General features: G+C 46.3%; 2 protein-coding genes across 2 annotated transcripts; both read right to left on the bottom strand.

The window, feature by feature from the left end:
* On the bottom strand, positions 264-1,641 carry LOC8064725 (putative cyclin-dependent kinase F-2). The gene has a single exon (XM_002440267.2). The coding sequence runs from the start codon at positions 1,639-1,641 to the stop codon at positions 502-504; it is 1,140 nt and encodes a 379-aa protein (XP_002440312.1). The 3' UTR covers positions 264-501.
* Positions 4,079-12,059, bottom strand: LOC8083807 (titin homolog). Its single transcript, XM_002440266.2, has 8 exons — positions 11,285-12,059; positions 5,933-9,329; positions 5,717-5,792; positions 5,520-5,590; positions 5,365-5,430; positions 5,202-5,291; positions 4,938-5,114; positions 4,079-4,359 (listed from the first exon to the last, which is right to left on the bottom strand). The coding sequence occupies exons 1-8, from the start codon at positions 11,740-11,742 to the stop codon at positions 4,324-4,326; spliced, it is 4,371 nt and encodes a 1,456-aa protein (XP_002440311.1). The 5' UTR covers positions 11,743-12,059; the 3' UTR covers positions 4,079-4,323.

Raw genomic sequence — 12,653 nt, 5'->3', positions numbered from 1 at the left:
AGCTTTGACTCTTTGAGAAGCATTGTCAAACAGTTTCGTTTTAGGAGTTGTCTCCTCCAAAACAGTTCTAATTCCTCCGGAAAAGCCCTTGGGGAGGAGCTCTACCAAGCAAAGCCTAGTAGTGTTTGGCTGTTTGCTAGTCAAACCCCATCATTTTTGCGATCACTCAATAAAACTGCTAAATTCTTGTGAACCTTAATACTAAACCCTAGCCCCCATTCTATAGGCCTAACTTCAGAGCTCTCGCTGCTTGAAATGATACATGTTTGTCTTAAAATAACTCCATACATATACAATAGTTTTTCGAGACTTTGAGAAAAATGAATAATAATGTTGTTATAAATTCTAGAATAAATCTAGAAAAATACGAGCACCGAAAGATAAGTCACACTATTCAGTACAAGTAACCTAACCATAAAACCATGCACGTCACAAATAGGGGTAACATCATAACAGATACAGTACACTATAATAATACATTACCCCATCTTCTGTTTCAGATCATTGAACCATCTTTGCAGCAGCAGCAGCAGCAGGAGAAACTGAAGCCGTAGACTCGATGTCTTTGGTGAACCACGGGCTGCGGAGTGCGGCCGACGCTGACGGCCTCTTGTCGGCGTTGCAGGAGAGGAGCCGTTTCAGGACGTCGAATCCATCCGCGGACAGGCGTTCCTTGGGCAAGAGCTGCCGCAGCCTGTTGCGGTGGCGGACGGGCGGCAGGACCACCGTGCCGGCGAGCGGGAGGGACTTGAATGCCGGCCACGTCCTCTGCCCCGGCACGCCGAGCACGCTGAATATCCGGCGGAGCACCTCGTTGTCGTCTTCCCCGTCAAAGAGCGGCTTCCCGGTGAGGAGCTCCGCCATGACGCAGCCAAGCGACCACATGTCCACCATGGCGTCGTAGTCGGGCTTCCCGAGTAGCATCTCCGGCGCCATGTACCACCGCGTGCCGGCCCGCTCGTACGGCGGCTGGTCGATGATCGAGGCGGCGAGCCCGAGGTCGCATATCTTAACGGAGATGGGCTCGCGTCCATCGCCGCCGCCGGCGCCGACAACAAGGATGTTCCCGGGCTTGATGTCGCGGTGCATGATCCGGCGCGCGTGCATGTGCTTGGCCCCGGCCAGGAGCTGCCGCATGATGCGCCGCACTTGCGGCTCCGGGAACGGGCGGCCGGCGCGGTGGCGGCTGCCGTTGAGTACGTCGTGGAGGTTGGGCCCGACGCACTCCATCACGAGCGCGACCTCGCTCGTGCCGGGGTTGATGGCGATCGCGTGCAGGCCGACCAGGGACGGGTGGCCGCGGCACGCCGCGAGGAACTCAGCCTCCCGCAGCGCCTCGTCGGCAGCGGCTTCCGCGCTAGCTTTGGCCTTCGCCTCCGCCGCCGCCCCACCACCAGCTGGCGCTGCAGTTGCTGGTGTCTCTGACGCGCGGAGCGCCTTCACGGCGACGGCGTGGCCCGTGGCGCGGTGCCGTGCCTCGACGACGGCGCCGAAGCTGCCCGCCCCGAGCGCCCGCGTCGCCTCGTAGTCCGCCGTGGTCCAGAGGCGCTGCCTCTTGCACCAACCCGCCCCCGCGCCGGAGGGATCGTCGTCGTCGCGGTCCAGCAAGACGCAGATGGCGGCGGCGCGCTTGGCGATCATCGTGAACCGGTGTCGAGGATCGGAGAACGACGACGGGACGGTGATCGAAGCGAGCGTGGCGGCGTGGAGCACGAGAAGACAGCGATGCTGGAGCCGGAATGGATACGGTCAGGATCCAGGACGAACATATAGGGCAACAAATCGGCTGCCGCCAGGGCCATGGAAACGGACTCGGAGATGGGAGACGATGACGTGCTCGGCGGAAGGCGAGGCCGGAGCCCATTCATTGCATGCACAGATAACATCTATAGAGATATATATTGTCTTATAAATACATCTAGAAACTGATAGTACATTATAAATATATTCCTCACAAATGAATTTAGTAATGATAATCTTATGCTGATAATTCTATCATTCTATATAGATTTTAGATATTATTTATCATTAATAAAAAGTTAAAAAAAATGACAGCACATAGGGCACGATTGGTTCGTGGTTTTGCACCTCACCGCACTGCACCGCACACTCCTTGCCATAGTTTCTAGGGCCGTTTGGTTGGGTGTTGCACTAGCGGCGTGAGCACAGGGCCGTATAGTTCATTTTCTACGCCATGCCCTGCTAAAATCACGGCGAGGAAAACGTCCGCCAGTCTTGGCGTCGCCCCTCCTGTGGCTCGGCATTGCTTAGAGCATCCTAAACCGTTTTGCATAATTGATTTGGCAAATGAGAGAGTTTGCCAAGTCTCAAAAAAATATGGCAAAGGTGAAAGAGACAATCTCCAATGGTTTGGCATTAATCACTTCGCGCCAATTTCCCAATGCCAAGTGTGAACAGGTTTGGCATATATGTCAATCCTTCCTCTCTTTTTGCCAAGTTAACAAAATTGCAAAATCTAAATGCCAAACCGTTGGATAAGTGTTTTTAAGACTTTTTTGCAAATACATGAATGCAAAGCTTATTTGCAAAACTGTTGGGGATGCTCATAGGTGCGCAAAAGCCAAATATCCCCTAAACATATAAGGAGAAATTTAGTGCATATGTAATGTTTTTCTAAATCGAATATTTGGGATTTGGGTACTAGACACCACAAGGTTGGTTTGAGCTCTCAGCCTGGTCCAAGCCCTACAATCAAAATCTGGCCTACAGTAAATTTTTCGACACATTTAGGAGACACATTAATCTCATTTCCTTTTCTTTTTCGGAGGACATCTCTCAAATTTGGCAATTATCATTTGTATGTACCCATGATAGCTTTCGCATTAGAAGGTAGTGTTCCATTTAGATTTAGGACAAATTTTAAACATTAGAAAAGTTATTTATTTAGAACTGAGGGAGTAGTATTAATTGTACACATTTTTCTTGATGAGTCAACTCATGACTCATGAGTCTGTTATGGGAAACGTGGCTGATGATTTGTGATCAATGACCTGACACTGTCACGATGTTTTCATGATAATACTCCTTCCATTTGAAAAAAAAAATATCAGTATTGATATCAAACTAGAATCATCACTTATTTGATTGTTAACATATCATCCTCTTAGTGATAAAAGAACAAATCTACTTTCATTTGTGTCATCTTTTACTTTTCTAACATTGAACCTTCATATGCAAGCTAGCGACTTATATACTCATGCTAGCTCATGCTTAAACGTGAGAGTCAATTATGCATCAAATTCCAAACACTATTTATGTCCTTTCCTGTCACTTATTATGCATAAGTTACTTGGTTTAGTACTCACCTTAATTACTACTCTAAAGTGAATAGACATAAACGTATGCATGAATTGTACATGCATGCCCAACGATAATTCTCTTGGAAGGAAGAGGAGAGGCTATTTCAATCCACAATTTTTATTTTATATATAATTAAAGTCTAGTAACCATCACACTAAGGCATTTAATAATAAGAATTGTTACTATTATTTACATGGGCCATATTCTAGCTAAAGTAATCTAACATTAATATCGTAAATATACTCTTATTATAAATTTGATTAATTTTTTTATTGAAGATGGAACTAGAATTTTATCTTTTTCGGACAGAGGCAGTAGTGCAAAGTACAGGGAATCAGGCAGATAGCCTAGGGGTGCCACAACATGCTCACCTCCTACTAGGCTACTACGCCCATACTAGACGCACAAATGCACAATCCTGGCAACCTACACAGGTTTTCCCGGCCATGACAAACCTTGTCAGTGGTCATGGTCACACAAGCAGTCTGGCACGTCCATCCGACTTCCTCACTCCTCAGGCACACAGTGGCGCCCCGTCATTAGCACATCCATCCCTAAGGAGCTGAAGCTCTATCAAAGAGGATCTAAAATCTGATCATGGGCTATCCGACCTAACCAATCCAATCCGATCCGCCCAAAAGACAACCTGATTCTACCAATGCATTGGGTAGAACCATACAAGCAAGCTATAATTTCGACCCATAATCGGACAACAAAGAATTGGGCATTTGACAACGACGACGACGTTGCCGTTGGGTAGGTGAAAGTGCTGCCGCAGCAGCTACTCGGCGAATTGCATGAGCAGGAGCAATGGAGCTCTTTTTGCTGAACTGATTCTGAGTAAAGGTAATAACCAGCATCATTTGCGCTGTTTCTGACGGACATCTAGGCTACAACTGCATATTTACATCAATTTTGAATGAAGAAACTAACGATGTCGCTATATAAATATACTAATAACGAATCGCCTGCCTCAAAATAAGCGGTCGCTTTGCTTCCACCCTAGCGCTCCTCTGATGTGAACTTGTTCCAAGCATCCTACAAAATAGGTGCAACAGGTGAGCAATGTTTCTGCCCTTTTCTTTTTCCTGCTTCATTTAATCTACTCATTGAATCATCACATGGCACAGATATGAGTGCGAAGAGGGAACGGCCGTGTATGCAGAAATGAAGTTTCGGCAGCAGCATTTCACCAGTAAAAAAAATGTTGGTTTGCAAGCAATGCAAAGTTTTCAAACAGACAGTTCTGGCAGTGCAAAAATGTGAATCAAGTATCTGATAACGTGTATAAGTTCTTTGAAATTGCCTCCACGAATGTGCGTGCATTTTTCAGATTGGCGTGGTTAACGGGGGAGACACAAGGGGCACACCAGCGTATGCTTAAGAAGTTGAGGGGAAAGGGAAATGATTCATGCAAAAGCGCAGGAAATTGTCTAGAATCATTATATCTAGGGCGTCCCCAGAAACTTTGCAAAATCAGAAACCAAAGTTTTGTAAACAAAGTACTCCATGAAAGAGGAAAGAAAAAAAGAGACTGCGGAAATGCAACAGAAACAGAAAGGGTTGCTAATGGAGCTCCAAATGACCAGAGCATTCAATGTGGACAAAGTGCATACCTTAAGAAGATCAAAAACCTTCTCACAGATGTATTTCTGTCTGATTGTAGCGCCCCTTTGCTGCAATTTATCTGGATGGACACAAAGGGTTGCCTTCCTGTAAGCTTTCTTCACAGCAACAGCTGTAATGAGATCTGTTAGTGGCACTGGTTGCCAGCCACTGTCAGCACCAAGAATCTGCCAGGGAAAACAGAGCAACACATGACAACCTTTTCCATGTTCTATGTTACGGATTTAAAGATGCATGAAATTTTAACTGCTTACATATTGCAATGTGGACAGCAAGGCCCTCAGATTTCCTTCCTTCCCATTTGACCATCTCTTGATCTCAGGATCCAGGAATTCAGAAAGCCTCTGAAATACATAAACACCAATACTATGAATAAACGCAGATACAGTGAGAATGCTCTCTGTGTAAATGTCTTACATGTTTCTCTGCTTGCTCTCTTTGAGCTAGCAGGTCCCGCATGTTCTTCTCAGCAAGCGCTTTTGTCTGAAAATAGGGAATGTGCACATCACCAAACTACTGACAAACATAAGGTAAAAAAATACGAAAACCCAAGAAAGGAGTATCAGCTATACCACACGCTCAGCTGTGCGTTGATGCCTCTCTAATCTTGCTTTATGTCTTAAGGCGGACTCAACCTCAGCCACTGCAGCCAACAAATATCAAAGAGCAGAAAATTAGACTAGTAACAACCAAATATATTTTTACAAAATGCATGCAAGGCATCCTCGGAAAACATTATTTACAATAAAGTCTTGAATATATTAAGTACCTCTGTTGCCGGAATCTGGGTTTCGAATGAAATTACAAGAAGTTGCCCTCTGAAATTGTGACTCCTGTCGAATATCCTGTACCCAGAACCCAGATTTATATCTAGTCAGCATTTTCTCTAAAAAAGGGAAACCAAAAAAAAAAAACAAGGTTGCATAGTAGAGTCTGAATTTCAAACTGCATCACACAATGGACCATACCAACAAAATACACCTACCTGATTGCTGGACTTAAAACTCTCCTTGAAAGAGGATTTGTATCGTTCCCTCCGTTCTCTTGCCTCTGCGAGAGCCTTCTCAGCCTTTGCCTTTTCTATTGCCCGCTCCCGAGCTTCAGCAGTTGCTCGCTCAACTGCCGCACGTTCTGCTCTTATCCTAGTTTCTCTAGTAGCCCTTTCAGCAGCGGCTTGAACACTTGCTCTCTCTTCTTTCTCTCGGGCCTCTGCAGATGCCCGTTGCCGTGCAGCAGTAATTCTTTCCACAGTCATCTTTTCTGCCTTTTCACGAGCTTCAGCAAATGCTCTCTCATGTGCTTCTCTTGTCGCTCTTTCAACAGCAAGCCTATCCTTTTTACGCTCCCTCTCCCTTTCTGCCTCTTCCAATTTTCTTCTTTCCTTCTCTTCAGCAAGTTCTCTTTCTTTCTCCAATTTCCTTCTTTCCTTCTCTTCGGCAAGTTCTTTTTCTTTCTCCAATTTCATTCTTTCCTTCTCTTTCATTCTTTCCTTCTCTTCAGCAAGTTCTCTTTCTTTCTCCAATTTCCTTCTTTCCTTCTCCTCAGCAAGTTCTCTTTCTTGCTCCAATTTCCTTCTTTCTTTCTCCTCAGCAAGTTCTCTTTCTTTCTCCAATTTCCTTCTTTCCTTCTCCTCAGCAAGTTCTCTTTCTTTCTCCAATATCCTTTCGTTTTCCTTTTTCTCTTGTACTCTTTGAGAAGGCCCTTTATCCTTCTCACATGCACTATCTGCTCTTGTCATGTTCTCTACTGATGTGGGAGCTTCAGCAGAGTTAGTTACACCACACATCGTCTCCAAGGGAGATGGTACATGTTCTGCCTTTGATATCCTTGCTGTAGTATCTTTTTCTTCCATTATGCTTGCCTTCCTATGATCTTCACATGTAGACCTTTCTGTTGGTAATTCTCTTTCTCCTCTGCTGGAAACCCCTCTGATGCTATCAATTGTAGCTTTGATGACAACTTCATCACCTGAAAGGGGTTCAGATCCAACTTCATCACAAGTTGTATCGCGATTTGCATCTACATCATTTTTTCCTCTGTTGGTGCTTCCAGATGAATTTTGGTCCTCCTGGTTAACGCGAGCAGATCCTTCTTCAGTACCTGTCCACTCACTATTTTCTAATGCGGTTTCATCTGCATCTTTGCCATTAATATCAGAGACAAATGCATCCATTCCTTCTTCCATGTTTTCCTCTTCACCATGCCCTAATGACCCATGCATTTCTTGATCCAGTTCTCTTTTGATCAACTTGCTAGCTACCTCAAATACATTCAGCATGTTTGATTCTTCTGGGTCTGCAAAGTTATCATTTTGTAGAATAACATTATTCGCATCTTTAGGGCAATCAGCATCCAGATCCACAATTGTTACTTCAGGGTGTGCACATGGACCAACTTTCTTATCAATTTCGACTTTCTGTACTTTTTCAGAGACTAAATTTATCTTGGCACCTTTGTTATGGAAGTGTGATGGCAGCAAGAGCGATCCATCACTAAAGCTGAATTTTTCTCTTCCATAAGTTTCAGCTTCCTGCTCAATTCTATTAGGTCCCCTCGTGAAAGCATCACATACATCAGATTCTTTAAGTTCTTCTAAAATCAATGATTTAATGTTACTTCCCTGGGAAATAGCAACATTAGACACATCTGAGGATTCCTGTAACTTTTCATTACTCAGAAAAGTGTGTTGCATCCTGCTATCCCTAAATACTTCTGGTGCCAGTTTACTGTTTCTGTCCTCTTGTGATGTTCCTGCTAATGGACTTAAATTTGGACTAATATTACCATGGCCACTAAGATCACTGGCATTTACTGGTGAGCAAGCCTCTGGTAATGAACCTGACACGTCCTTGAAGACATCCAGCTTTGTGGAGGCTCCACTTGTAGGAAGCTCAAGACATTTATCAGTATCATGGCATTCCTTAGCATTTTCCAGTGTTACAAGTCTCTCACCAATTGAATTATGAGTCTCTTGGTGTGCCATATTTTCTGTAGAAGGTTCTAAAATCACAGACACCCTATCTTTGTCCACTGGAGCCGTCTTGTTCTCCCTCAGATTTACATGTTTCACCCCCACATTCCTGCCATCATTAACCTCCCATAGTTTTTCATACCTGTCCAGGTCAGAGTCTGCTGCATTGAATTCAGTTTCCCTCTGATCATTGATGACACTAGTAATGGGATCCGTTTGCTTGCATTTATCACCTCCCTCTGTGGCTTCATCAGTTCTGCATTTCTGATCATCTCCAGATAACTCAAAAAAGTCATTACCTGACTTCCAGTTGCCTAGTTTCTCTAGTTTACTGGAAGTTTGACAGGACTCAGTGCAGTGTTGCAACATGTGCTGAGGCTTCTCCAATGGAAGTGCCTTTTTCCCATTGTCATCAAAATGATCTAATCTGACTGCATTTAACTTTCTATGCTTGTCAAACAAAGAATCATCAGTGTTCTTTTCTTCTTTCGATGACTTTTTCACCGATAGTTTTTGTTCGGAAGCATCGGCATCTACAGAAATAGGAGACCTGATTTCCATAGACCTTGTGCTTCTAAGATGACTTGGCTTCTTCCGCAATTTAAAACTGTCACCTTTTCCCTCTAACAAAGCTTTTGCAGCCTTTAACCTAGCTTCAGCAAAATCCATTGCCTCCTTCATAGCTGCTGATGCAGAAGTTGGATTGGCATCTACTTTCTTGTCAGTATGAGGTATGTTGCTACTTGAAGTGGTATGTGCAGCAGAAGTTGGAGAGCAATTGTGGTTTACAATATTGACGCATCCTTTAGCTGCACTCTCTTTCTTGTTGAGCAGTTTAGGTTGCTGCCTCAATATTGGCTGTACTTTGATTGGTTGTGTCTGTGCATCACTGTCAGATACCCGAAGAAATGCATAATCAGGAGGCATTAAAGTACTGCGTGTTGAATGAATATCAGAGTTTTTGTGGCTTTCATTTGCTGATATACTTCCAGAAATAGGTGTCCATGATGGACTTTGCTGCTTCTGATCAACTGCAAAATCACTCTCAGGACTCCGCACACTCGTGTTAGCAGAGCTTGGGTTCTTATTATTATCATCATTGGCCATTGTGCCATTGTCAATTCTTGAAACATGATTGATTGCTGGATCATGTGACAAATTGCGAGAATCAATCACAAAGTCCAACGAAGGTTTAGCTGTGCAGGTCGTCATCTCAATTAGATCATCAGGTCTCCTCTCAGTAGTTTTGTTATATGATATCACAAACTGCGGACTTTCTGTGTCTGGAGAGAAGGATATTGGAGAAAACTTATGGTCTTTAAAGTGCTGACGATGATCCAGATTTTGATAGTGTTGAGGAAGTATAGAAGGCTCATCCTCCAGCTGGCTGGATTCTTTTTTAAACGATGATCTGTTAATACAAAAAGCTGATGGTAAACCATGTGACAGATAGGAAGCACAGACACGTTTTTAACTACCAAAGCAGATTACAGGGGGACAAACATGAATAAAAAAGTTTCGGTCAAAATAAACATGAAAAAAAAAAGTGGAACAATCATGTTACACTAAACATGTTGCTGAATTACAGAATGCAGATTGTAAAATCAAACTTGGTTGTTTTTGCTTGAACTGCATTTTGCTGCATGTTATTTTCACTGAGATGCACTTCATATATAAGATAATAAATGCAAATATTTGATGGTAATTACTGGCAGTAGATATTACAAATGTAACATGTTGACATCGCTCACTACCTTTATCAGCACCCTGTCAAAATGGATGCTGAAGCATACAGCACTGCAAGATATACATACGTTACAACCCCCCGCCTCACCAAGTAACACATCTACTCATTATGGACAAGACCTAAAAAAGGAAGGAAAAAAACAAAGAAAAAGGACAAGATGCAAAAGGAAATTGACCCGATTCCCATCTCCTATCTCACCTCCCGTGGTGGTTTTCATTCTCCTTGCAAAGCCCATGGCCAACTAGCCTCACCAACTTATCAGATGTAGGTTGGCCAGCAAGGTCATAGTGCACCCATGTTTAATGCATCCATTCCCTAGCAGTACAACACATCAACCGGCCATGCTAAAGTGTGGTTTGACCACCTCTTGCACTGACCTGGCTGATTTACTCAACTACCATGCCCTCTTCAGTTCCACATGTTCCTATTGTTATGTGGCACCGGCTTCTTTCTCAGCACGAAGCAGGGAGTTCCAGTTCCTTGCTTTTACTACAATCACTGGTAGATCTTTCACCAAATAATGGAGGAGCACCAACTCATTTGGCCTATAAGGTGGGTGGGCCCATGATTAAAAATCTTCGCCAATGGTTACATGGAATCTATTAGGGAAGATTGGTTACAACTGAATGAGACAGGGAAACTGCTCACATGGGCGAAAAACACAAATCAAGGGATGTCCATTTCTGTGCATACCACTAACCACAGAATAACATACAATGTACATGCTTCCACCACCAAAGTCAACCTTATACTTGATTTTAAGAAGCACTGAAGATTATTTATCTGTACCAAGCTTGCTCAGTGAAATTCATACCAATCCTATAAATTTCATCCACGGCAATTGTGGAATACTTATTATCAATTCATCCTACTCTTCTTGAAATTTCAACTTTTTTAATCCATGAAATAGATTGTGCTCGTAATGTCTGCAGACCATAAGAGGATCTCCACCAGGAGATTACAACCTAACACATACATCTTAATTCCAACAATATATATATTCACATGAAAAATAAATAAACGTCAGCTCGCAAACAGCTACTGATCCTTAACAGAAACCCCAAAATGCCATAGAAGCACCAAAAAAAGAAAGGTGCAAATGACAAAACCACCTGATGGCACCATTTCACGCTAAGACGAATAATGAGTGAGCAGAAAAGGCTCTGCTTTCCCCTCAAAGAAGGAAGACACCTTTACGAACCAGAAAATGAAAAACTATCGCAGAAACGCCTAATGCCGCATAAGCAGCTTCTCCAAGACTCCAACACAAACAACACTCTGGACGGAGAGCATAGCGGGGAAAAAAAAAGGAGGATCGGTAGAGGCGCCTTTACGACGAGAAGAACGGAAGATGTGCAAGGTAAAAAGCCCTCAAATCCCCACCCCCAATCGACCCACCAACAGACTACGACGTGACACAGTCGCATTTCCGAATGGAGAAAGCAAATCGTGAACCCCACTCATGGCCGTCTTTCAAATCCACGTCTGCAAACGAAGAACGCCCAAACCGGGAAAGCAGCACGGGCCGCGTGCACTGTTCACCCCGCCGGAAACACAAACACACAGGCAGGCAACAAATGTCGGAGCAGAGGGAGGGAGGGAGAGCGCGCAGTACAGACCTGCTGGTGGAGCTCCCGCTGGACGACGAGGCGATCTCCGGGTCCGCCTCCCTGGCAGCCTCTGGCACGGGCTCGGGCTGCGGCGCGCCGAAGAGGTCCTCGTACGGCAACGCAAAGTCGGCGAAGTCGAAGCGGCCGAAGATCTCCCCGTAGTCCCCCTTCCCGCGGCATGCGAAGAAACCGCCAGCGCCGGCGCCGCCTCCGGTGGGCGCGGGCGGCAGGTCGAGGTACGGGATGGAGCAGGTCGCGGCGACGCCGCCGAACACCTCGGCGTAGTCCAGCGGCGCGCCCCCGAACGGCGCCGCGAAGCGCGGCGGCCCGCCGAACACGTCCCCATACGCCGCCCGCGCCGCCGCCGCCGCTCCTCCTCCCACGCCACCAACGCCCCCCGCTCCCGCCGCCGCCGCCCCGACAGCAGCCTTCCGGTGGTGCCTCCTCTCCCTCCGCGCCGCGTCCATGGCCTCCGCCACGCTCGCTCACGCGCGAGAGCGCGCTAGGGTTTTCTCACCGCCCTGCCCCCTGCACCCTCTCCCACCACCCTCCGTGCACAGGGGTTTGGGGGAGGGAAGGTGGAGGAGAGGGACGGAGAGGGAGGCGAGCGCTGCGCGAGGTCAGAGTGGGAGGAGACGAAGCGCAGGGGGGGAGCAGGCAGGGCTTTACTCGGGAGTCGCGGTGTTTGGGACGGTGTCCGTCCGTGTTTTGCCACTAAAAAAACCGCCGCGCCTGTGTCCCCTCGTCCTTGTGGGGCATGGCAAATTGGCATGGGCGCCGCGGTGTGGAGGCGTGGAGCGGCACGGCCCGTGTGTGTTGGCGTTGGCTGTTTTCGCGTTGCGGCCGCGCGGAAAAAAAAGTGTTTGTCTCGCTGGAGCGGATAGCGGAATGGAATGGATGGGTCGGAGCGGGCGGGGGGGGATGTCCGTCCCGTCCAAGGAGGAGACGCGGTCGGAACCGCGTCGGCGGCGCGGGTCCTTGTCGCTTCCTGCCTGAATGGCAGCTGCGGCGGGGGCGTTGGGGGGGGGGGGTTGGGGTTGGGAGACGGCGGCGTCGGCGTCGGCGTCGGCTTTGCGGTTTTCACCGTGGCGACGGACGCTTTGGCTTTGGATTGGGTTGCGGCGGCGATGGTGGTGGGATCAATCATCCTTGGCACGCTTCTAGGGTAGGTTTTGTGCAGGAGTAATCATTTGTGTTTCCGTCCTACACTCCTACTAAGTGCTAGTACTAGCAGCGTGCTAGATAGATCGAGTGAACTAAACATGACTTTGGACAAGGGTAAAATGTCATTTCTTTTATCTTAAAACGTATGATAAGATAACATAGATGTATCAAGTGTCATGACAAATTTGGTAACAATGTTTGGTAATATCATAGT

Source organism: Sorghum bicolor, chromosome 9 (assembly GCF_000003195.3).
Source record: "Sorghum bicolor cultivar BTx623 chromosome 9, Sorghum_bicolor_NCBIv3, whole genome shotgun sequence".
NCBI classification, from domain to species: Eukaryota; Viridiplantae; Streptophyta; class Magnoliopsida; order Poales; family Poaceae; genus Sorghum; species Sorghum bicolor.
This window is presented reverse-complemented; position numbering and strand designations above follow the sequence as displayed.

What these genes read in the sequence shown, in the direction of transcription:
- LOC8083807 (XM_002440266.2), bottom strand. Translation starts at nt 11,742, where the DNA reads ATGGACGCGGCGCGGAGGGAGAGGAGGCACCACCGGAAGGCTGCTGTC. An exon ending in CCCAGATTCCGGCAACAGAG is followed by an intron (nt 5,591 to 5,716) that starts GTACTTAATATA and finishes TGTTGGCTGCAG; the next exon opens with TGGCTGAGGTTGAGTCCGCC. An exon ending in TGCTGTCCACATTGCAATAT is followed by an intron (nt 5,115 to 5,201) that starts GTAAGCAGTTAA and finishes TTTCCCTGGCAG; the next exon opens with ATTCTTGGTGCTGACAGTGG.
- LOC8064725 (XM_002440267.2), bottom strand. Translation starts at nt 1,641, where the DNA reads ATGATCGCCAAGCGCGCCGCCGCCATCTGCGTCTTGCTGGACCGCGAC.